Raw genomic sequence first — 25,514 nt, 5'->3', positions numbered from 1 at the left:
GACGACAACAACAAGAACAACAAGAAATACATATAACAATTGAATTTAGTAGGAACAACAACAATTCTATTTGCGGACACGTTCCGAGTGCCAAATCGTTTCCAACACCAGAGACGCGACCGGAGGGCGAAGCGAAACAGTTTGGCAATGGGCAAGCACTGGCGCCGGCTTTGGCAATGTAACACTGACACAGTAACATAGAGCGCGCACACATACTCTAGCGTGGGTGTGAGTGTGTGTGTGTGTGTGTGCGAGTCGGAGGCTTGCCAAAAACATTTTTTGGACATGTGGCTCTAAATTTGCAGCTTAATTTGCATTTTAGTCAATTGTTTGCCGTTTGAAATGCAATTAAGTGTGCCAAACACACACGCACACACACACACACACACACCTGAAAATAAACAAACACACATGTATGTACATATTTACATGCGTACACACGCACTTTTTGCCTGTGGCGGCGCTGCGCGCAAGTCAAGGCAGGCGGGCAAAAGCTGATTTCCACATTTCGAACCTACATATATTTACGCACATCTTTAAGGCACAGTAACAAAAATTCCAAAAAAATAAGAACAGAAACAAAAAAAAAGAACACTTTAAAATGCGACGACAATAACAAAGGCGAACGGACAAACTGTAAGCGTTGGGCGACGCGCGACAAACGATAAACGGTAAAGCGGATAACGGCAGCGCGCAACAACAAATACGTTGTTTGCATGTTTCACATTTTGCCAAAACGTTTCCAGCGGCGCTCAGCCTCTGCGAGTGCAAGATGCGAACTGAGCGTCTATGCTGTGAAGAGAGCGAGAGAGCGCCCGGCGCTGAGTGGAGAGAGCGTGCGGCTTTGCTTATGTTAAGTAACACGCACATGGGCTAGAATGAGATGGAGCGCAACGTTGCTCCTTCTGTTGTTGTTGTTGTTGCTGTTGCTGTTATTGTCTTAAGCATAAGCTAACCAGCTTGTATGTGAGTGAGTGTGTGTGTGTGGGTTGCCGACAACAACAAAAGCAAAGGCCAACTTAAACTTTTGACTCTTGCAGTCACGCTCTCTTTTACTCTTCCATTCGCTCAATCTCAACTGGACCGCTGGACGCCTTGTTGCTGCCGCTGCCGCTGCCGACGACGACGCTGCTGCTGCTGCTGTTGTCTTTAAGTTGATTTTTTTTTACCAATTCATTTATGTAATTTTCATTAAAATTTTCGCTCGTTTCATGCGCGTCCGCGTGCGCCGTTTATGCAACTGGCGACGACGATGGCACAGAACATTTGCACCAGTGCGGCGACACACACACATACACACACACATACAGACACACACACACTCAAACAACTCGATAAGTTTCGGCTGCTTTAGAAATTGAAGAACAACAATAGCAACAACTGCAATAACTGCAAGAACAACGACCCAAAAAAAATTGATTGCTAAACGCTGAAGGACTCTGGAAAACAATGCAATGAAAATGCAATGAAAATGAAAATGGCGAATGAAAATAACGTTTAACGTTTCTTTGGCGCCAACAGCGCGCTGCGCACACGCCCGACTACCCGACCGCCCGCTGCCCACCTGCCCACCTGTCCGCCTCTCCACCTGTCCGACAGCTGCCTTCTGTTGCTGCTGCTGCTTCTTCTTCTTCGTCACTTGCACTTTAGCGCCCAGCAATTTATGTTTCTTATTTGGTCCTAAGTGCAAGAACGAGCGAAAGGGAGAGAGCGAGCGAGCGAGCGAGTGGAAGAGAAGGAGAGAAGACGAGCAAGTGGCGCAAATTTTGTTTCTGTTACTTTTACGTTTAATTTTATTGCTGTGTATTTGTTACACAATACTCTATAAACAGACCAAAATACACACAAACACGGACACACACACACACACGGACACACACACACACACACACACACACGTGTAATTATAGACAGCTGTTCCACATTGGCCAGATATATGTATGTATGCATGCACATAAATTGGCATGTATATGCCTTGGATACATATACACACACACACACACACACACACACACACACACACACACACACACACACACACACACACACACACACACACACACACATGTCATATCAGACCGTCTTGGAGCTTAGAAGCGCCGCAGACAAACGGCGAAACGGACAACAAACAATGCAAACGATAGGCAAACAGAACACGCAAAGTGTTCGCTTTAATGGCGCTTTAGCTGTCAGTCAGTCCGTCAATCAGTCAGTCAGTTAGCCAATCAAGCAGCAGCAACAACAACAACAGCGACCAGCTTGATGGGACTGACTTTGAATGATGCGATTGCGGTGAAAGGAATGTCTGCGAACTTGTGGTTTCTCATTTGTTTGTTTACATCCGTTGCAGCAATAGCTCAATTGGCATTTCGCTAATTTATCGCATGTAGATAACGATAACATATCGAATATCAGCAGCAGATCGAATACAGATGTTGATAGCATATCGAATGTATATACCGATATCATATCGAATATAGATAATAGCATATCAATTATAGATGTCGATAGTATATCGAATGTAGATGTCGATGGTATATCGAATTTAGATATCAGCAGCAGATCGCATACAGATGTCGATAGCATATCGAACATATAGACTTTAATAGAAAATCGAATATATATACCGATATCATATCGTATATAGATATCAATAGCATATCGATTATAGATGTCGATAGTATATCGAATGTAGATATCAACAGCAAATCGAATACAGATATCGATAGGAAACCGAATATATATGTGTGTATAGCTTATCGTATTTAGATCTTGTTGGCGTAACGACTTTACATGGCCAAAGCATATCGAATATTAAATCAAGGGCATGCATATATCAATAGCATATCGAATAAAGGTATCGATATCATATACAGATATCGGTAGTTAGTGTATTTACTATGGACATCGATAGCATAACAAATATATATATATCGATAGCATATCAAATGAAAATACTGATAGTATACCACAAAGTTATTTTGATAGCATATCGATAATATATATGGACAGCGTATCATATAATAATATCTGTGGCATATCGAATGCAGATATCGATAGAATAGTGTATCAGTTAAAGACTTCCATAGCATAGCATAGCATATCGCATGCAGATATAGAGAGTATATCAGCTGAATATATCGATAGCATATCAACTGAAGATACAGAATGCAGATATCGATATCATTTAAAATGCGACTATCGACAGCTCATCAAGAGTATCGATAGCATACCGAATGCAAATATCGCTTAGCAGATCTTTATGTCGCACTGCAGTTTCCACCATACAAAACCCCAACTGTATGGGAATTTGTACTGCAGAGCGCAGAGGCTTTGCTAAAAAATTCATTTTTTAATTTTAAGAAGAGACGGGATGAAGATATTAAACATGTACAAATAAGTCTCAATTAAGAACCCATTTATCAAAGTTGTTTTATCTAGTTTTTATAACTTCCAAATTATACCCAAAAAAATGTTGATTCGGAATCGATATTTATCGATATTATGGAAAGGCAATACATCGAAAAGTCATGAAAATATGTCTCTTAAAAATTAACTTCATATTGAAATGCAAATAACACAAATGCTTCATTTCCAAACAATTCTAAAAACAAAAATTCATAGCTTCACTTTCCAACACTTAAAATCACTGGGAATACGTCATCGACAATAATTATAAGCTAAAGGTCAATCAATAGGTGTAAAGCTAAATTAAGTTCATAATTATCATTAAAACGGGCCGAATTAAAAATAAATTAAATTCAAATTAACTTGGATTTGGCTTGATTTGGGCGTAAATCGTGACTAGTTTCTCTTTGAAAGTGTTGTTAAATAGTGGAATTTTACTTATATCTGTATTTGAAGTCAATTAAAAGAAATATTTAATAAAAAAATGCTTAAAAAATATTGAATTGAATATTAGGTCAAGATGTTGACTTTTATAAATTATATATTGTCTTGATATTTCCAAATATTTCCTATCGAAACATATTCCAGATTTATATCAAATGATTTCAAGTGCATTTTAAATTTGATTGTAATTCAACATCAGATATGACAATGGCAAATCCGACACACAAATTGATCGGATAAGTCCGCATATTTATGAAGAATGGAGGTTGCAAATGTATTTGATTTTCAATAATAGCTTGTGCATTTCTCTCAGTGCAGCTGCGACTGGAGCTGTCTTTTACTCTGATGTTGCCGTTGCCGTTGCCGCAGCGAAGCGGTCAATAAAACATATATTTCGTTCCAGACTGGGTCAGTCGTACACACACACACACACACACACACACATACACAGATAGAGAGACAGACACAGCGTAAAGGGAAATTTGATTTGCGTACCAATTGATTTTTTGCCATTTTCGGCATTTGGACAACATATTCGAACGCATTTGCCTCATGCATATTTAATTTCCTAATCAATGAGGTGGCAGTTGCCGCTGTTGTGTTTGATGGTAAACTTAAGGAAAAGGGAACTGAGAGCCAGCTTGAAAAAAGATGGGCAAGGAAAGGTGCTTACATGCTGTGCAGGACATCCTCGAGGGCGCGATAGATCCTTAACATGCCTGACTGGCCGCCAGCCTGCCAGATGGCCAGCAAATGCTGTAGCTGCTCCACTGCACCACTGTTGCACCGCTGCTGGTCACAGAACGGTTGCTGCCACTTAAACAAAAACAATAACAAAAAAAACAAAACCAACCGCTGGCCCGGCCGCTGGTTTTGGGCCCATTTTTGCGGCTGCCGGAACAACCGGAGCTGAACTAGGAAAGAAAAAACGAGACACGGTACACCGAGGACGGAACACAATACACGGGATACGGAGCACGAAACACGGAAGACGGGACACGTCCTGTGGTAAGCACACACACGCAGTGGTGCGGAGCGTGCTGAACGTGCGCTGACACTGGCGACGCTTCCGCTTTTATTTGTGCGCCGCGCCGCGCCGATTGCAACTGCAACTGCAACGGCAACGGCAACTGCCAACGCCAGCAACATTTGGGCCTTCCAAAAAAAAAAATGTTGTTTGCCTGACTGCCGAAAAACAAAAAAAAAAAAAAAGCCAACAAGAGAGAAAAGAAACAAAATCAAACTCTCGCACACAAGCAGAAAAAAAAAGACGGCTGACAGCTGAAAGGCGCTCGCAGCAACAAGAAAATCATAAGGGACAGCAGCAGCAGCAGCAGCAGCAGCAACAACAAACTGTTTGTCAGCACAGCAGCAGCAACAACAACGAGCTCATGTAAAAATGTCAACTTGCAACAAAAACAGCAAGCGCAAGTGGCAAAGGCGACGCAGCCGCCGCTCAACTTTGGCCCCGGCGCACATCAATTGACGAAAGGCGTCGGCCGCAGGCAACACCAGCAGCAGCAGCAGCGGCAGCAACACACAAAGCCATTATAAAACGCAGCGCTGCCAGCTGCGACGCTGCAGTTGCTGCCCCGCTTGGTGTTTGAGCTGCAGCAACAGCAACAACAGCAGCAACAGCAGCAACAGCAACGGCAGCAACAACAGCAACAGCAGCAACAAACAACAAATGCAGCCACTTGAGTGCGCAATAGGTCTATAGGTTGTACGTGTCTGTGTGAGTGTGTGTGTGTGTGTGTGTGTGTGTGTGTGTCGCGCACATTTAGGCGGACACTTTGTCATACGAGGCGCCTCAACAAAAATGTTATTTATACAGGCCAAGAGTTGCTGTTGTTGTTGTTGTTGTTGTTGCTGCTGTTGTTGCTAGTTATTGCCAATGTTGGTGTTGCTGACATTTCTTGACTATTGCTGCTAATGTTGCTGTTGCTGTTGTTATTGTCTGTTGTTATTGCTGCTGTTGTTGCTGTTGCTGCAGTTTTTATGCACTTATTGTTGCTGTTGTTGCCAACTATTGCTATTGCCTTTGCTGGTGTTTCAGTTGTTGCCTTTTTTACTCTTGCTCATGTTGTTGCTGCTGTTGTTGCTGACCTTTTTTTAGCTGTTGTTGCTGTTGCTGTTGTTGTTGTTGTTGCTGCTGCTTGTTGTTGCACGCCCTTTAGTCATTGCGCTTATTGTTTGCCTGTTGGCATTTGGCTTCAATTTGTAAGTTCTATTGTTCCATATATTATTTTGTTGTCCTTTCTGATACCCTGCTCAGAAATTCAATAGAGGGCATATTGGAGGATCCCAGCAGGTTGACTTAAACAAACAAATCGGATTATATAATTGGGTTATGCGAACTGTTTACAACTGCGAACACAACAAGCTCTTTGACAGGCGTAGCCACGCCCACTGCTGCCCCTGTACAATAAAAGAGCAACAGACTAAGTCTACTGCAAAGCATGGCGTCTGCCGACTGCAGTGGTGGCTTTTAAGTTGACTACAGGGTATCTGCTAGTTGTGCATACTCAATTCATTTGTTGAGAAGCAGCAACAAGAAACAATCCCATTTAAAAGTTTTATTTCAAAACCAAATATGTGAGCTTGAGATAAAGCAACAACAGAGAGAAACAGAGAGAGAGAGAGAAAGAGCGAGAGAGAGCGAGAGAGAGAGAGAGAGAGAGAGAGAGAGAGAGAGAGGAAGAAAGAGTGAGTGTATTATAGCTCATCAAAAGCGACAACCAAGTTAAAACTGCTGCTGTTGTTGCAGCTGTTGTTGTTGTTGCTGTTGTTGCTGTTGTTGCCGTTGTTGCTGCTGTTGTTGCCAGCAGCGGTCGATTCTATCCCGCACAATATGTGTGCGTGTGTGTGTGTGATTTACTGTAATAAAAGACAATCAGCAGGCGGGCGAGCTAATGAAATTTGAAGAGTTGCTCGCGTGACGGCAGCGAAAATCGTGTGACGCCAAATAAATGACAACGGCAGCAACAGCAACAGCAGCAATAGCAGCAGCAACAGCGGCGACAGCAGCCAAATGACAACAGCTAAAAGTCAGCGTCAGGCAATAAAAAAAGATGAACGACAGGCTGGCAGGCGGGCAGCAAATAAATCGCTGCTGACATTGTCGAGCTGCAGCCTGTCGACTGGCAGCAACATTCCTTTTTTTTTTTTTTTTTGCTTTGGCAACTTTGTCGCAGCGGCCAATAAATAAATGCAAAGCAACTGACGCTGAGCTGCCGGCACAGGTGTGAGCGCCAATGTCTTGGGCATTGGCTAGACGTGGCCTGACGTCAGCAGCAGGTTCATCAACTGTGCCGCTTGTGCCACACTGCCTGTGGCAAGTTGGGGTTGTGCGCTAATAGCTTGCCGCTGCAGTAGCTGCGACCTTCCCCAAAGGCTTTGCAGCATGCGGACAACACACACACACACACACACAAGTGCACACGTGCAACATTCACATTATTCATGCAGCATGCCGCATGTGGCAGGCGACGTGCAACTTTTACTTTCATTCGCCGCGCTTTCGTGCCGGCAGAGTTCAAGGCCAAGTCAGCGTCAGGTCGGCCCAAAGGGGGGGCGGGTTGTGTGCCCTGGACTGGGCCGTGTGGCGACTCGGTTTATTAACAGCTAATTGCTGCCACTTGAACTGAAGCCACAGCCAGTACACACACACACACACACACTCACACACAGAGGCACACGTGCACAGGAGTTGCTGCAGTGCCTGGCACAATTTTCATAGCATACTTTTCAGCGCGCTGCAAATAAACTTTCACGTATACTCGCAACATATTCGCTCAATTTGAAGCCACGCTCAGTTGCATGACCCAAAAAGGCATACAATTTCTGAATGAATCAAGGCTACACACACACACACACACACACACACACACACACACACACATGCATATACACATGTAAATATATTAACTGGAGTTTTGATTGTCGTCATTTGGCAAAGGTCGTGACTGTGCAATTTGCAAGAGTTCTTCAAGAAGGCGGAATTTCATTTGCTAAATAAATTCAAGTGCTTGAAATTTGTTGGCGAGTGTACTTTAAATAAGTAAGCAAGCATCCTTTTAGCTCTGACAGTAACCACTCGATAAGTGCAACTAAAATAAATTGCATTTCTATTTTTAACAACATTTAGTTTTGTTGTTTCTTTTTTTTGTGCATATTCGAGGCTTTATCCGCATGTGGTCAAGTTTATGATACTTCCCATTTTTGAAAAGGAAAAGAAAAAGAAGAAAATAGAGCATGGAAAATGCCAAAGTTTCAACTCTCAGTGTCGATGGGGAATGCTAAGCTGGGAAATACCTCTAGCTTCCTTCTATGCAAAAAATACCACACACACACACACACACCCCCCAACCCACACACACTCACCCATATGCAAGCCGCATGCTGTGCATTTCTTTCAGTTTCACACTATGCGAAATATGTTCTGAAATAGCTTCGGTGTTTGTAGTCCGATCTGTCAGAAATTTGAAGGGCATCCAAATGAATGTACATATACAAAAAAATGCATTGTTATTAATAGAGCGTGTGTGGCTCGGATCTGTGAGCCCTTCTTTTGCAGGCTGAAGCTTTATCTGCTGAGCCACATGCACAAAGCACATGTAATTGACAGCGTGTCCGCTGTCAGCTAATATTTATGAAACGCGCTTGCCAATTGCTCACTTTCAAACCAAAGGATAACTTTGACGAAAACCTCAGCTTTCTAGGCCTAACCATTTTCTCTAGGCGCTTATTCTCAGTCAGTCAATCAATCAGTCAGTCAATCAGTTAGTGCTGATTCCACTGAAATTCGTTTTAATTACTCCTCGATTTATCGATTTAAAAAAGTGTTCGATAGTGTTATTGATAGAGCTTCGAGGCGTTGAAAAATGCAAATCAGCTGCCAACTCTGGCAGGGGATGGGGGCCTGGGGAGTTGGCTGTGCACTTGCAACTGCCACGCCCACACTGCCTTGCGACCTCGCCAAAGGCCTCCAGCAAAGCAATTCCCTATTGTAGCTATCCCCCGCCCAGCCCGACCCACCCCCAACCAGGCCAAACACGAAAATGCCACCAAACAACCCAAACTCTTCGCATGTAATTAGCCAACAGCTACAAAGTGCAAAATAAAGTTGCGACTGGGCGTTGAAATTTCATTTTGTGTGCCGCTTTTAATACCCTGTAAAACACAGAGCTTGTTGTGGTCCATATAAGCTATGATTGTTGAAAGCAATTCGATTGTTTTAGTTGGGAAATTGATGTATAATGTGGCGGACGTAATATTTGATAATAATATTACATATTACAAAATACAAACAGTTAAGTTGGGAGCTAGAACTGGTTGGCTTAAAGTTCAGCTGAGGCTGCCTGCAAGGTCTTAAAGGGTATCACATAGTCGGTCATTCAGATGCATTTCATTATTTTTTTTTTTTTGTTTTAGCTTGGCTTTGCTGCTTATCGCACCACAAAGATCGCCACAAAGGCCATGTTACGAAATTATTGGACATACACATGGACATACTCACGCACATATAAACACTCTATTGCACACTCGCACACACACACACACACATGCACACTGGCACACACTCATAATGGCACACACGCTGCGCCGCTGACATGCAATGCAAATAGTCAACACGCCGCCACATGCCGTGCACACAAATCAAGGGCACTTGGCCCATGTTGCCGCTGCCCCACAACCAACACACAAACCACCCCCCCCCCCCCCCCCTCCCCAGCCCAGCCCCGCCCACTACTCTCCACAACAAATGGGCGAGGTTGCGGTGGGCGTACAAGTTGCCGAGCCATTCAAATGGCGGCTTCAAGTCGTGTCGCATGTTTTTCTCTTTCTTTTTTTTTTTTGGTCTTTGATTCTTTGTCGCCTGAAGTTGTCGGGGGTCAGCAGCAACAGCGCGCCCCCCTTCCCCTACGAACCGACCGATGTACCCTTTGCTCTGCCCCTGTATGTGTGTGGGCGTTGTAGGCGTGGCTGGCTGTGTTGGCGTTGCCAATTAACTTAAACTGCAGCGTAATGTTCGCCAGACGCGAAACACAATTCGGAGTTTGACTTTGTTTTGCATGTCTGCACACACACACACGCACACACACACGCACGCACACACACGTAATATGTTAGTTATTGCTGGTTGCCGGCTGTTGTTATTATTGCTGTTGTTGCTGTGGCATTGACATAAATTCTGGTTGGCCAAATCAAATGGCAGCAACGGAAGCAGCCGAGAAACGCGCAAAAACAAAGCAGCTACAACAACGACAACAACAACAAGAACATATAAACAATGCAAAGGGCAAACAACACACGCGACACACGACACAAAGGCAACACACATACACACACACACACACACACACACACACACACACACACACACACACATGCACACGCAAGGCATATTAAAGCAATTTTCTCGCAATATTTTCCATTTATTTTCATTTTATTTCTTTTGCTCAGCTCTACAATTTTGTTGCTGTTGTTGCTGTTGTCGCTCGTGTGACACATTACATAAATACGAAATAAGCTACACATAGCATTAAAAAGAAAATATGAACACACACACACGCATGCATATAATACATGCGTCGAAAAGCGCACGAAAATGGCCAAGAAAATGGCATTCAACGCCGCAACGAGGTAAATTTTTTCGCTTAATGCGAAAATCGAATTCAGCTGCGGGATGAAAAGTTAGGGAAACCTATTGTAAGAAAAAATGCTGAAAATCGACTGGCATAACGGCAGAGCAGGTTTCGGGCGAGTATGTAAAGGGAAAGCCTTTGGCCAGCAGCTTAGGTAATAACAAGGAAAACGAGACAACTTTGGCATGTCGAAGATTGAATACACTTTCAAGAGATTAGACTGAACAGTTGATTGAGATTGAGCATGGGAGTTATACGATATCGTAGACTGATTTAACAGGATTTTTCACATGACAGACTTCCTTGATGGTATGCTATAGGATATAGTGCTTCGATCTGTTCTGAAACAGAAAGTAGGCTTAAGAACTGAGCTCCACACTCATCTGGCTACATAGACTCGACAGCTGTTGCCGGTCAAGAATAAAGAATAAAAAAATAAAAAGACAAAATGATAACACCCTCTAGAAAAGCATGAAAACTCGCTTAAATTCTCAAGCATTGCTTCTATCTGTGTTTAGCTGAACCTTAGAAACAGAACAGCTTTCCCCAACTTAAAAAACTAACATAATAATTCATCAAATTATTAAACAAATAACTGCAACGTTAAAATCGCGTACCGAATGTTTTTTGACATTTTTCCTCAAAAAATATTTGAACAACATAACAAATTGATGTTAGGCAAAAAGAAAAATCACGAGTAAAATATGAACACAAAAATATGTCACGAAATGTGTGGCACGTGAAGCACAATTTTGGGGCTACAATAAAAAACGAAAAATAATAAACAAAAAAAAAAATAACAAACAACCAAAAAAAAAAAAAAAACAAATCACGACACAATTATTCATTTGGAGTAGCTTTTTTTTTCAGCTGTTACAAAAATACATTTTCTGCAGGCAAAAAACCAATTCCCTGTCCGTCACGTAACGTGCGAATACTTTTATACGCTTGTATGAGGGCATGTTAGTTTTGTCAAGCTGTATGCCACGCATAGAAGAAGACGTCTACGAGCTGAGAAATAAGCCTTTTGGGAAGGGCATCAGCAGTCGGGTCTGCATTAATATCACATGCTTCTGAAAGGCACAATCGGAAAGAAGGATTTGATATAGGGGCAAAGTTGCTTTCCAGGCAAAATGTACGTAGTAGGGTATTTGATTTTCGTCTTTCATTCCTTTGAACGATTTCTGAGACAGCTTTCATGTTTTAAGTCTGAAAAGTTCATAAAGTATTTAATAAACATATTTCACAATTCTAAATAGGCTTCGAAGCTTGGAAAAACTGCGAGTCTTAGTTGAGAAATGGATTAAATAAATATAATTTTTTTGGGACAGCCTTCAAATTACATTAAAACAATTTGCACCTGTGCTCTGTGGGCATTTGACTTTGACCTTGAGCTTTTATGGCACACACACACGCACACAAACACGTGCTCAAGTGCGCGCTCGCACGCACACACACACACACACAGACACAGACACACACACATACGCGCACATATTTATGCATATTAATTACAGTTATTCGTCTTATGCAACACGGCGTATGCGTAATGAAGCATTTCCCAACAGCTTGTGTACGTGTCAGTCTTCCTGTGTGTGTGTGTGTGTCTGTGTGTGTTTGTGTGTGTGTGTGCTGTTGAGTTATGCCGGCTCCAGTTAGTCGCACAGATGACTACGCACATTCGTTTTATTTGTGCTGCTGACTCTGGCAACGAATTGGAAATTTGTGCGATTTTGCGAGTTTTGGCGACGCCGACGGCGCCGTCTGCAAAATCTGTCTAAAAAGCAACGAGCAAAGAGTCAGAGGCAAAACAAGCAGTAGAAGAAGAAGAAGAAGCAGAAGAAAAAAAAAACTGACTGGCAATAGGCGGAAGTGACTGGCATTTTGGAGTCGTTGCCTCACTGCGACAGGGCATTGACTCCAGACTTGGCATGTTGAACCCGTCGCATTTGCAGTCGCTGCCATTACGCATACGCCACATTGTCCGGCTGCTCAAACTGTATATGCCCCCATTGAGAGTAAGGAGCTGCACCCAAAACAGACTCGTTCTGATCATACCTAGCCCAGCTTTTGATGTCTTAATTGTCGCTGTGTGAGTTTCCAGGTGAGAGTATACAAAGTTCTTTATGTTCTTCAATTATCGAAGCATTTGCGTAACAACATTTATGGAGGTCGCAGAATTGGTTTTTCAGATATTTGATATTAATCAAAGAAGAGCTTCCCATTTTCAATTTTCCCACCCGTAGACACTTTAAATCTACCCATACTTTCCTGAATTCCGCCCAACTTCGTCTTGTGTTCATAAGTTTTAAAGCCGAAAAATAAACTTTCGTTCATTTCGGTGGATCGAAAAGTGAAACACATATCATTATCACAAAGAAATCTGTAAATTATTCAGAAACCAATCGCAACGTAAACAAAAAATTTCATACAACCCCTTTCCGCCAATTTATCAAAGTTGCGCGTGGAATTCAAAACGTATTCATTAAGTTGGAAATAAGTTAAAAGTCTTTTTGATCACAAGACTCTAATTAAAATTGAGCCCGAACCATTTACATGAATCTCAATATGGGTAAAGCGATCATATTTGTCTTAAAAATATGTGAAAATATATAAAAAGGCCAGGGTTAAGCCAAAGCCTGGTCGCATGTCTGTGTTAAAGCGGGTTCACGAACCAAAACGCAAAAGCAGCAAGCTGGTTCGAATCCAACCGTTTTAGCTCTAATCGCTGACAATAAACTCTTAATTGCAAGATAAGCACATGTATTTGCAAAGCAGAAATCCAAACTCTATAGAAAAGCTGTGCAAAGCCAAATTATTTTCGTGATTAAGTTGATTATATTTCATAGTTGTGTTGAATGCGCGCGGGCTGAGTAGAAGCTGAAGCTGAAGCTGAAGCCGGTAGAAGATGTAAAAAAAAAAAAAAATAGCAAAGAAAAAGTCATTGGATATGCTTTGGAAGAACATTTATTGAAATTGTTGCGAACCAAAGAGCCGGAAAAAGAAAAATGGAAATGAAAAGTCGAACAAAAGCCAAAGAAGAGAGAAACTTGAAACCAAACCAAAAAATGTACTATAGATACATATACATTAGCTGGCTAATTGGCAGGTGTTTTTGGTTTTTTTTTTTGTTTTTTTTGTTGGTTATCTAATATATTTGTGCTTTTGGGTACTTCTCATAGCCATAGTCCTTGTACTTGTCTCTGTCCCTGTCCTTGTCGCGCTCCTTGTCCTTCTTCTTGTTGGCCTGCGGCGTGCTCTTGCGCGGCCGATTCATCAGCGGATCGTCCATGGTGCGTGATGCCTGTTGCCGCACCTGGGCCGGCGGTCCGGGTGGTTTCTTTTTCTTCTTCTTTTCCGGCTGCTGTTGCAGCTGCAGCATTGCCGGCTGTTGCAGCTGCAACTGCTGCTGCAGCTGCTGTTGTTGCAACTGTTGCTGCTCCCGGCGCTCCAAAAAGGCCGCATTCGCCGAGGCAACGGTCGCGATGCGCTGCTGCTGCTCCAATTGCTCCAGCTGTTGCTTCTTCTTGTGAAACTGCACCAGGTGTGAGCTGCGCCGCCGCAGCGCTGCACCATAGGGCCCAAAGCCATCGCCATTGGATGCGCCGCCAACGCCAAACAATTTGCGTATGCGCCGCTTATTGATGAAGCCACCAAAGTTGACAGCAAGTCCTAGACCACCACCAGCAGCTGCAGCTGCACCACCCGCACCACCACTGCCGCCGATGCCAGCCCCAAAGGGCAGCGGGCAGGGACTGTGCGTGGATGAGCTGCCCGCCTCGCTGCCGCCGCCGGCAACCATTTGACTAAAGTTGCTGTCAAGATCACAGCTGGCGCTGCCGTTGAAGGTGCCGCCACCGATGGTGCCGGCCGAGTCGGCACCACACGGAAACAGATATGTATTCAGCGTGCTGAGCGTTGATGTCGTGCCCGGCCGACTGATGGCGCCCAGGCTGAAGCCATTGCTGCTGCTCTGATTGCTGTCGGGCAGCAGTTGCAAGGTCAACGGCAGCGGCAACATGATCGCCGTGGAGCCGCTAATGTTGCCGCTGCCGGTGCCGGTGCCGGTGCCGGTGGTGCTGTTGCTGTCATAGCTGTACGGATTTACATAGATGTGATTGTTGTTGCTGCTGCTCTGTGCTATTGTTGCAGCCGTCTGATTGCTGCTGCTGCTGCTGTTGCTGTTGCCAGTGGCGGCAATGCCGCTAACCACAAGGCTGCTGCTGTTGCTGCTCTCGCTATTGTTGTGATTGTTGTTGCTGGGCTGGTGGTGCTGGTGGTGCTGGTTGCTGTTGTTGTTGTTCTTGTTGTGCTGGCTGCTGCTGCTCAGCGGCAGGCTAACGTTGTTGTTATTGTTGTTGTTGCTGCTGCTGCTTCGGCTGCGTTCTGGCGCTGTAGCGGGCCGTGCTGCAGCTGTTGTTGTTGCTGTTGTTGTTGTCGCTGTTGCAATGTCAACAAATTGACGACTGTTGGTGCTGGTTGCTGTTGCTGTTGGTCGCGGCTGTTGCTCCCGCCCGCGCTCATTGCCATTGCTGTTGCCATTGTTGTTGCTGTTGCTGCTGCTGCTGCTGTTGTTATTGTTGTTGTTGCTGCCATTTGTTGCACTCATTGTTGTGCGTTTGTTGAAACCAATTGATGCAAAATTTTGAACTATTTTTGTGTATAATTATTGATATTGAGCGTGTTTTTAAACAACTAAAAGCAATATCTAGTATTTTTAAGTGCTTCCAAAATGCTTATAAATTGCATAATTTTTTTATTTTTTATTCTTTATGTTTATATTTAAAAGTTGACAATATATTTTGTTTAGTTTTTATTTATAAGTTGACAATAAATTCTTCGTTTGTTACTTTGTGTACTTTTCTTTTATATTTAATTAAATTTTAAATATTTACTTTTTATGTAGTGTTATTTAAGTTTTTATTGTTTTTTTTTAATATTTTTCAATTAGTCTTGAGCTTTTTAGCGTATCTTGTTTAAATAATTTTTAAGTTTATAAATTTAAATAATTGTTTGATATTATATTTTAATTTTTTAGTGGAAATTTTTTTATTTAATTTGTTTTTATCATAACATTAAATTATATGTTTAAACATTTTTTTAATTAGTTTGTTTAATTTAAAAATGTTTGATTCAATTTTGTATTACATATTTTGTTTATTTTTTGTTTTTAGTGCATATTGTTTGTTAAGTTTGTTTTATCATATCAATTTTTTATATATTTAGCAAAAAAGTAATTTTTATAAATTTATTTGAATTAACAATATGTAAGTGCACATTTCTATTGAATTGTTTTTGTTATAAATTATTTGAAATTTATATATTCAGAGAAAGTGATAATTATTTTTTGATTTACTAATTTTTTGTTAAATTTTGTTTCAGATATTTCACGGCTCATTTGAGGGGTTTATTTTATTTTATTTTATTTTATTTTTTAATTATTTTGTTCAATGATGAATACTTTAATTAAGTTTTAAAAACTGTCTCATTAAGTATTTAATTTTTGTTTAAAAATATTTTATCTCTTTCGAGCTTGTATTTTTTTTTTAATTTTGCACACTTTAAAAAACTTTTGTAAAATTGTTTGAATTATTATTTAAGTCTTGCTTATTTATTTTTGATTAATTTTTTTTTTAAGTTTTTAATTATTTTTAAATTTGATATATTTTAATTTTTGATAAATGTTTTAATTATTTATTTTTAGCTGGCTCCATTTAATTTTAAATTCCACTCGCAAAATTGTCCATTTATTGTTTATTAATTAAACTTTTATTTTGTTATTATTAAAAAAAATGAATTTATTTTTAAGCTGACTTATTGTCAATTAATATTGTTTGAAGCTTCGCTGGCACACACATGAGTTTTCATGCATATTCCACTGCATTTTTCACATATTGCACATTTGAAGAAAGCAAAAAAAATTTCGTTTGGTGATAGGCCACTTGTTTATCACAGTGTTGGGTAGTGCATTGATAAGGCTTGCCACACACACACACACACTCACACGCACAGAACACACACACAAGCAGTTGCTAGTTGCTTAGGAAAAAATTGCCAAAAAAAGAAGCGAGAAGAAGACTGAACGTATCGCGGATCGCACGGCACTGTTCGTTGTTCGTTTAGCTGCCACACTCGCTTGCCACACGGCCGCTGCTATGGCCACACACTACTGTTATCAGTCAGAGCCACGTGCTTAACGCGCCGCGTGCCACAATTGTATGAACTCTGCGGCGCGTTGTTGACAATGCCACAGCGCCAACAGTCGCAGTCGCAGTCGCAGCCGCAGCAGCAGCAACGAAGTCGCTGGCGCGAGTGTGTGTATGTGTGTGTGAGAGTGAGAGAGAGGGAGAGAGAGCGAGTGAGAGCGAGCGAGAGGCAGAAAGACGCACACGCACGAAGTCGTCGCGCTGTTAACTGGGCCGACGAGTTGGCTAACTCGAACTGGATGTCGAGTCCTGAGACTGGGGCCAGACTCGCGCTGTCTGCTGGCGTTGCGACTTCTTCAAAAAATGCCAAACAATTGGCCAGAAATCTAAAGCCAAAAGCCAGCGCAGACAAACCACTTGAAGCACACACACACACACATACCTACACACACACACATGGAACACACACTCGCTTGGTTGTAGTTGTTGCCGTGTTCGGGCTCAATTTCGGGAGTGTTTCGGTTCAGTTGAGTTCACTTCATGGCTAACTTAACTAAATGCCCCGCTGCAGCAACAACACACATACACACACACACACAGCACACACACACACACGCAGCACACACACACAGACTCGACTTTAACTCAACTCGGCTACTCATCGGCTGGCAACTCGTGAACTCTGACAAAACTGTAAATGTAACTAATGTATTATTGTTGCTGCTGTTGTTGTTGCTAGTTTATTGTGTTGTTCTTGTGAATGGCAGCCGAGGCGGCAACATTTCAATTCGGATTTAGCGAGAATCGTGCGGCTGTTCCGCCTGCTTTTCATAGCTCTTGTCCTCGTCCACATTCACATCCACGTCCACGTCCACGTTCTCGTCCTCGTCCTCGTCCTCGTCACAGCAGTTGCTCTTTTTTTATATTTTTGCTTTTGATTTCGTAACAGTTTTTGCTTTAAATGTGTGTGTGTGTGTGTGATTAATACAATTGTGTGAGTGTGTGTGTGTGTGTGTGTGTGTGTGTGAGCAGCAGCTGCTGCTGCCATAAAGTATTCGCTTACACAACTGCAACTGCTGCTGCTGCTGCTGCTGCTGCGGCGGCAGGTCACATCAACAACATCTGCAACATTGTCAACAACAATCGCTGCTGCTGGTATTTCTGCTGTTGTTGACAGTAAGACGCCACATGGCCAGCTTTAGCCCCATTATGTATACAAAAGAAAGGTATGACCAGTTAACTCTGCCATATTGCAAGTCTTAAATAACAATTGGCAAACGCCTTTCTTCAATTGCAGTCAATATATAATTTATATATACAAAACTGTTGATCCGACAGATTGACTGACTTATTGAAGAACTTAGGCGCAAGGAAGCATTAAGACAGAAGTTCAGCCTTCGAACGGAGCTAAATGCTCGCATGAAAAGCTTCAAGACATAAAGCGACCATAAACGTCTGATTTACGCATGTGACTAACCAGCGAGCAGTCGCCGGTTCAAAATTAATAGCACTTTTTATGGTCCTGTAGAGGGTATTAAAATTTTGACATTAAATGCGTAATGCATTGAAGGAGACATCTCCGAGCCCATAAAGTATATATATGTATATATGCTAGATCAGCATCAACAGCCGAGTCGTTAAAGCCATTTCTGTGTCTTAGCTGGCAAAATTAGCTGTAAAAAGGGGCACAGCTGGCCGTACGGGCACATAAAACACCTTCGTCGTGTCGTTGATGCTAGTAGAAAATTGTCTATTCTAATTGGGCCTTAAGCATTTAGGACGACACTCGACCATTAATAAATAAATAAATAATAAATAAACAAATAAGTTACTAAATAAATAAGTAAGTTAATAAATCAATTTCAGTTCGTGCGTTTCAATGCGAACTTATCTCTCAGCTATCTCGAGACCTTGCCTAGCTCCGCCTTTCCGTTGCAGGCAGTGCATATATCAGAACCAACCAGATCGGAAAACTTTATCATATAGCTAAAATGGGAACGATCGTTGGAAAAGTGCCTACCCAAACCCAACTTTTCGATCAATCGTTCCCTTGGAATTAAAATGTCATTATAAAGATCTTTTGAGCAAACTTGGCACCAAGATCTCCATCAACATCGGACTACCTTATCATAAAGCTGTCATAAGAACGATCTGTCGAAAATCAAGCTCTTGTGGAAGAACTTTTTCCTTTATCGCGATATTTCTATGGCAAAATATGCTGCTCAAATATCAAAATTTCTAGAAGGGTATTTAATTTTCAGATTCCTGTTAATTTTTAAATATGTTTTTTTTTTTCGATTACTTTCTTATTTTCATTTTCGAGTAAATGCAGAGTTGTAAGAAAGTTGTCGTTTGATAGTTTGGACCAACTGTCTGTGCTTAAATTTGATTACTTTTTTTCTGCACATTCATTATGCCAAATTAAGTTTGATATCTTTGTATGTCTACAATTGATTTCTTATTATTTAGTGCCCGCTGTGCCACAAATATTGACAGCTGTACATATTTTTAGACACCCTCCAAATTGGAACTCTACATCTATCTCTATCATCTGGGGTTAGATGCATGCGAGTTATTCATAGACAAATTTTTTGTTTTGTTTTGTTAAATAATTAAATGGTTAGCCTAAGCTAAGCTTAGCTCGAATTGTTACTTTGAGCAACTGCTTTTTATTCAATGATTCAATTCGAAGTAAGAGCGGATTTTAATTTCCCTGCTTCAGCTCGTTTGGCAGCCTTAAGGCTCATATTGGGTGCAGCTTCAATATTAATTCAAATAAACATAAATATTTCAAATATATTAATCAGAACACAATTAAAGATGACATGGTATATGTGTGGGCCAACGCGTCGCATGCGCAATTTGATATGCTGATGTGACGCATACGCAACGTGGGCCGCAGCAAAAGTTGGCCAAATGGCGGGAAATGCGCGGCAGAGCGAGAGAGTGGCACGAAACGTGTTTGGATCATATGCAAAAAGGCAAATAATATCTGTTTGTGCTTTCTGGCTTGCCTGCCAACCAAATTGCCGGGGTCATAGCAAAGAGTTTTTCCATATATAAATATGTTTTTGATACTTTTTCTTTTTTGTTTTATTTTTATTATTACTATTTTTTTTTTTTGCCGTGCTGGTTCGCTTTGCATTTGCGGCAACCTTCATGGCTAATAAGCAACCTGCCAGCAGTCACGGCACGTGGAATATGCGACCCGCTTCTGTGGGCGAGGGTTGAAGGGGGGTGTTGCTGTGAGGCGGGCTTGCGAGAAAAGGCAACAAAGCGGGAGAGCGGGCACAGAGTCAGAGAGAGACAGAGAGTGAGAGTGAGAGCGGCAGCAAAAATATTGATCAAATTTTTGTTTGTCAGCGTTGCCACAACAGCAAATGGGACAAATAAATCGCTGGTGCACCACCCTTCAACCCTCCCCATCCCCACTCATCGCTCTTCACAACACCCGAACCCTTGCACTAAATGCTCTCTATGCAGAGCCTAGAGCGAATGTCAGGCAAACAAACAAATAAATTCAAAGCGCCCGCCCGCGCGTTCTACTGAGTACCCTTCCCACTCCCCGGTGCAACCAGCTCTTCTTGCACCCCCTCTTAACATATCCCCCCTCCTCAACCCACCGCAGCCTGACGCTTAGTCCACCGCTGGGAGGCTGTCACATCAACATGGACTCCAGCTGCAGCTCTGGATGACGCCTTGCATTTGACATACACAAACAGCAAGCGGCAGCAGGAGCAGCCTCTCCACCCCTCACCCCCTCCACCCTGTGTGCAACGAGCACATAACTGCTGGCACAACAACTGAACCGCCCACCCCCTTTCCATTACACTCCCTTGACGCTTTTGCTTTTGTCTAAGGCACACACAATGGCAAAACGATTTTCGTGCTAAAAATAACAAAATTGATGGCGTCTTTTAGAAAGCTCCCTACGCCCCCTCTCCACACACATACACAGCAGTTCTGTGTGTGCTCCATAAAAAAAAAGCAATATGAGGGGCGTTGGGGCGGGGCACACGGCTGTCGGTCGTCGGTTGTAGCTGGTCATGGCCACGGTGAAGGCGAAAAACACGAGCAAATCAATTAAAAAATTGTTCGTTAAGCGCAGCCAAAACAAAGTCAAAGTATAAAATAATAATAAAAAAAAAACACACACACACATTGCCTGGACAAATACTTGAGTTATTTGTGATTTATGGGCTAGCCGGAGGCCCCCTCGAAAGAGCCAAAGCCCCTAGCCTTTGTCGGACTATTTGTTGAGCCAACTGCAATATGCAGCACCACTTGATGGAATTCTTTCGTGCCGCCCGACATTTCCGGCAGCCACTTTCAGACTTGCCGACTTTCACGGCGACTGCCACTCATTATGGTATCCTCTGGCGGCTAACCCAAACTGCTCCGAAGAGCTTCGACAAGGTTGGAGAAGGGCAGTTGGGGGAGAGGGTGTTGCTACTTTTGAAACTACAGCGAGCATAGTTACACTTACAGCTACAGCCAAAAGTTAATTGTCGAGCGTTGTCTAAATACCCAAAGCACTGTTCGAACTGTCTTTCAGTTTATTGTTTATTATTTTTTATATACCTATTTATAAAATTAATATTATAAGCAAAACAGTTTTTAAAATTTGTATATATATTTCATTGTCATTATTATTTATTATTTTATGCATCTTTATTTATCTGTTATATTAATCATTATCAGCATTTATATTATTATTATTAATATTTATTAATAATTAATAATTTTGTTTATTTGTACTTCATTGTCATTAATATTTTATATAATTATTACTATTTATTATTTTTAAAATTATTTATTTAAATTGTATTAATAATTCGTATTATTTTATAAAATGATTATTATTTTTTGAATATTATATTATTATGTTTAATTTTTATTATTATTACGAACCTAGTTCGTACGGGCCTTATTTAGAATCGTTCGCATTCACCTATCGATAAATTAACTTATCGATTGATTTACCAATCGAATATTAATCTTACTATCGATAGTTTTCAGGCTTTTGGAATTTTTTCTGAAGATTTTGATTATTAACTCTACTATTGCCAGCTAACTAGTTCGAACAGCACTTTCGGTAGTTGAGTTTTCGTTTAAGCTAAATAATTTATCGATATATTTACATCATTTTGTAGTTATCCTGCATGACAAACTGCTTTTGCCTGCTTGCCCGATCGATGGGTTGATCACACACAAAGCAACACACATGCAAAAAATTTAAAGACAACAAGACAACATTTAACAATAAACAAAATAAACAAAAAAAAAAAAACAATCGAGTTTTGTCTCTCGCGCTGCTCGCACTCATTCTTTTCTATGTGACATTGTAACTGCTTTCGCACACATCCTTTTCTGGCTGAATTTGGAACTGGTTTCGGAACTGGCTGCTGGGCTACCTCTTCTTCTTGTGACGCATCTCTGCTGGCGAACGCACCGTAGGCGCCGCATGCATTATTCCCGACACCAGTTTTGTAGTTTCTCTCTGTGCCCCGCACTGCGATTACAACAACAGCAGTCGATGTGAACGGACGCGCGCGTCACTTTAAAGTGTGGCAAAAGACGGCAGCAAGTCCGGGTCCGACTGCGACTGCGGCTTTGATTTTGTGCCGGGGCAGAGGCTAACAGTTAGCGGCTTGGGGCTTGGGGCAGCCGGGAGCGTCAGTTGGCTCAGCGACCCAACGATCGGTGGCAATGTTTTTTGCGTTTTCTAATTCAATTGTCAAGTCTTGTCTTTACCGGAAGTGGGAGGGACCAAGGCGGCTAAGGAGAGCCAGCAGGCGATACGAGAGAGTGACAAAGTGAAAGAGAGGCGTAGGGAGAGAGAAAGCGGCAGAGAGGGCGAATGCGTAATCTCAAGAAATATGACTGCACAGCTGACCAAGTGCGTGAGCAGCAAAAGCCAAACAAAGCAACAAGAACAAAGCTTAGTGTGACACACCGCAGATAAAATACAGTGCTTAAGATATAGATATAGATATATATTTAACCGATTTGATACGGGCTAGAAGATAGGTGAAAATAAACAAAGGCTCGCAAATGTTGATATTCTTTTAGAGAAATGAAAGGAGCCAATTGAGGAATTCTGCCTAGAGAGCTATAGATATGAATACACCAATAAGTCCGTAAGACTTTTCTAATATGTAAGTAGCCAAATCTGAAATATGTATCCAATGAACATGCCCCTGGCATCCCATATGATATAAAAACCCGATCTGGCTGAAACCACCTGAGAGCTGGGAGACAGACACATCTGGCTATATGAGTCGAGTCAACTGTTCATGCAGATCAGGCAAACATGACGTCTTTTAGTCGCTACACATGTTGTGACAGAACTATTATACCCTCTAACAAGAGTATAGCCAAGGGGGTTCAGTTCTAGTCCAGGGGCTCTCTTTGAGGCTTTAACTCGAGCGACAAGCACGCGCGCTTGTTAGCTTTTTTTTCTAAGCTGCCCTCAAGGCCGAACACTTGGCCACTGTCTGGTGCCTAATAATCGGCCGCAATATGCACCAGCCCACCACGCCCCCGCGCCCCTAACCAGCCCCCAAAACAAAAGCCCAGCTGAGCAGCAAGAATGCACAACTAGCCTTATGCGGAGGCAGCGTTAATTGGCTGCGAGTGGCAATCGATTGTGACAAGTGGCGAAACATAACTGTGAGCCAAACACACACAACACACACACGCACACACACACACACTCGCACACACACGCACACACACACAGATTATTGCACACAGGTCATTGCTTATCATATTTGGACTTGGTGCAACAATTGGCACAAAAGAAAGCAGCAAAAATTAAGGCGTCTTCACCTGTGTGAAACGTGCGGCATGAGGCATGCAACGCTGCATGCAACAGAAAATTGCGGCAAATGTGCTGCTTATCATCATGCTATAAGGGTTCCGCTTATGCGACACCTCGAGCTCCGCATCGAAGTTCATTTGAGGTATTTTCAACTGAAGAGCTTTCCATTGAAGAGCTTTTCCTGATTTATAGCAGAACTTAAAAATGTCCATTGGCAAAAAATGCCTGGGAAATTGAATTGAGATGCTCGGCTCTCAAGGCCAAGCTGATAGAAAATATTTACATTTTTAACCATTAAAGAGCTTTTAAAGCGACATATTTAATATCAAGTAAACATTTTCCCCGAAACTTTGAGAGGTAACAGGAAAGAGCAGGTTTAAGCCCGTGCCCTAATCCGTATTAACTTAAGCCAATCTGACCTTAAATGGCCCAGCCCAAGTTAACCTAGTCGAAATATATATGATCTAATGAAATTTAACCCAACCTAACGCGACCTAACCCCTCATAACCTTAGTTAGTCTTGTGCAAATCAATCGCATCTAATCAGATTTAACTTAAGCCCACGCGGCGTAATTCCCTGACCCTCCCAACCTAACCTAACCCAATCGAATTCAATTTAGCCTCAGTCAATCTCAGCCAATTTTGGACGAAACTCAACCGCGGCAAAGTTTTTTCTTTTCGAACATAATCTCAAGTGCTTTAAACAAAATACTTTTGCCAAGTGTTTACAAGCTCATAAATTATGTTTTTTTGGGGTTTATTGTTGTTGTTGTTGTTGTTGAATTTTATATTTTTATTGATATTTTTATAGATTTTTGAATATTTCCAACGAACTGTTATGAAATTGGGCGATCGAGCCACATGACGTATGCGTAATAAACGCAATGGCAATTAAATGTTTGGGGCAAAAACAAGTAGATAATCTAACGGCTTCTTTCAGTTCCAGACAGCTGTTAACTTTAGTAAACAGTTTTAATACGATAATTAAACGATAAAAGCATTAAACAAGCAATAATTAAAATGTGAAATCAAATGAAAATTATTGAAAATGTGGAGAGTGCAAAAAAGAAAAGAAAACACAAAAGAACAAGAAGAAATAATGACAATGTGCGGCAAACCGAAGATGAAATACTTTAACAGAATACACAATTTGGCCTATAGGATACATACGATAAAGCAGACCGATACGGGCTTCGGAAGTAGGGTGAATATCGTCTTTGTTGAGCTGGGCTGGAATATGCTGAGTAGAAGCAAAGGTATTCAATATAAGAATTAACTTTTCGGGCGATTATGCCAAAAGAGCTAGATGATATTGATTTTGCAAAGCTAATAGGATTTTCCATCTACAAGATAAGATTTTCCAAATATATATATGTAAAAGTAAATGCCAAGTTTCATCAAGCTAACTTAAATAACAGAGAACTTGTTCCCACAAGAACTTTACCATGTACAACTGAGAGACGAACGAAGTTGGAATCAAGAATATATATCAATTATATATACCTTAAGCTATATGCAACACATTGCGTAAGCAGGTCGATAGACTCTCTGCAAGTGTATCAAAAGATCTTGCATATGCTGGGGCTAGATCGTAAATGTGGAATTCGACGATCCTAAGTAAATATTTAGAAAATAATAAAATGAACATTTATTTATTTATTTATTTTTTCTTTTTAATGCACTAAACGGCAGCAGAGGCAATAGTTGGAGTGGCTAAAAAGCGGTTGAAGAGGAATCAGCAGCAGCAGCAGCAGCAGCAGCAGCAGTAAAGAATTTAATAACAACTCGCCGAGGCGGGCTTTGCTTGCGTGGGGGTGTTGGGCGTTGGGCGTGGCACTGTGCAACATTTGTTTGCTGCTTACCTTGGCGCTTGGCTTAAGGTGCCGTGCGTCGTCGTGATGTGGGCCATGCAGGCGATCCATTAACTTACTCCTCTGGGTTCCGCTCGGCTAGCACTGGGTCAAATCTGCACACATACACGCACACAGGTACATACATATATATATATATATAGATGCAGGTATAAATATATATGTATATATACAT

The 25,514-nt window shown here is 41.7% G+C and overlaps 2 protein-coding genes across 10 annotated transcripts in view; both read right to left on the bottom strand.

The window, feature by feature from the left end:
- The window catches only part of Sh (Potassium voltage-gated channel protein Shaker), a 182,827-nt gene that overhangs the window by 89,675 nt on the left and 67,638 nt on the right, over positions 1–25,514 (bottom strand). For 3 of the 9 annotated variants that reach the window (XM_070209031.1, XM_070209035.1, XM_070209033.1), the window contains exon 1: positions 21,787–21,824. The exons of 4 other annotated variants lie outside the window; for them this stretch is intronic. In XM_070209031.1, the coding sequence (XP_070065132.1) occupies positions 21,787–21,809 (23 nt within the window). In that variant the 5' untranslated portion in view covers positions 21,810–21,824. Of the gene's footprint in view, positions 1–21,786; positions 21,826–22,059; positions 22,168–25,514 lie in introns of those variants that run through there. 2 more of the 9 variants (XM_032440607.2, XM_070209043.1) reach the window with 2 other exon arrangements.
- Positions 13,459–15,228, bottom strand: LOC138911282 (putative uncharacterized protein DDB_G0288537). Its single transcript, XM_070209325.1, has one exon. The coding sequence runs from the start codon at positions 15,106–15,108 to the stop codon at positions 13,648–13,650; it is 1,461 nt and encodes a 486-aa protein (XP_070065426.1). The 5' UTR covers positions 15,109–15,228; the 3' UTR covers positions 13,459–13,647.

Source organism: Drosophila virilis, chromosome X (genome assembly GCF_030788295.1).
Source record: "Drosophila virilis strain 15010-1051.87 chromosome X, Dvir_AGI_RSII-ME, whole genome shotgun sequence".
NCBI lineage: Eukaryota > Metazoa > Arthropoda > Insecta > Diptera > Drosophilidae > Drosophila > Drosophila virilis.
This window is presented reverse-complemented; position numbering and strand designations above follow the sequence as displayed.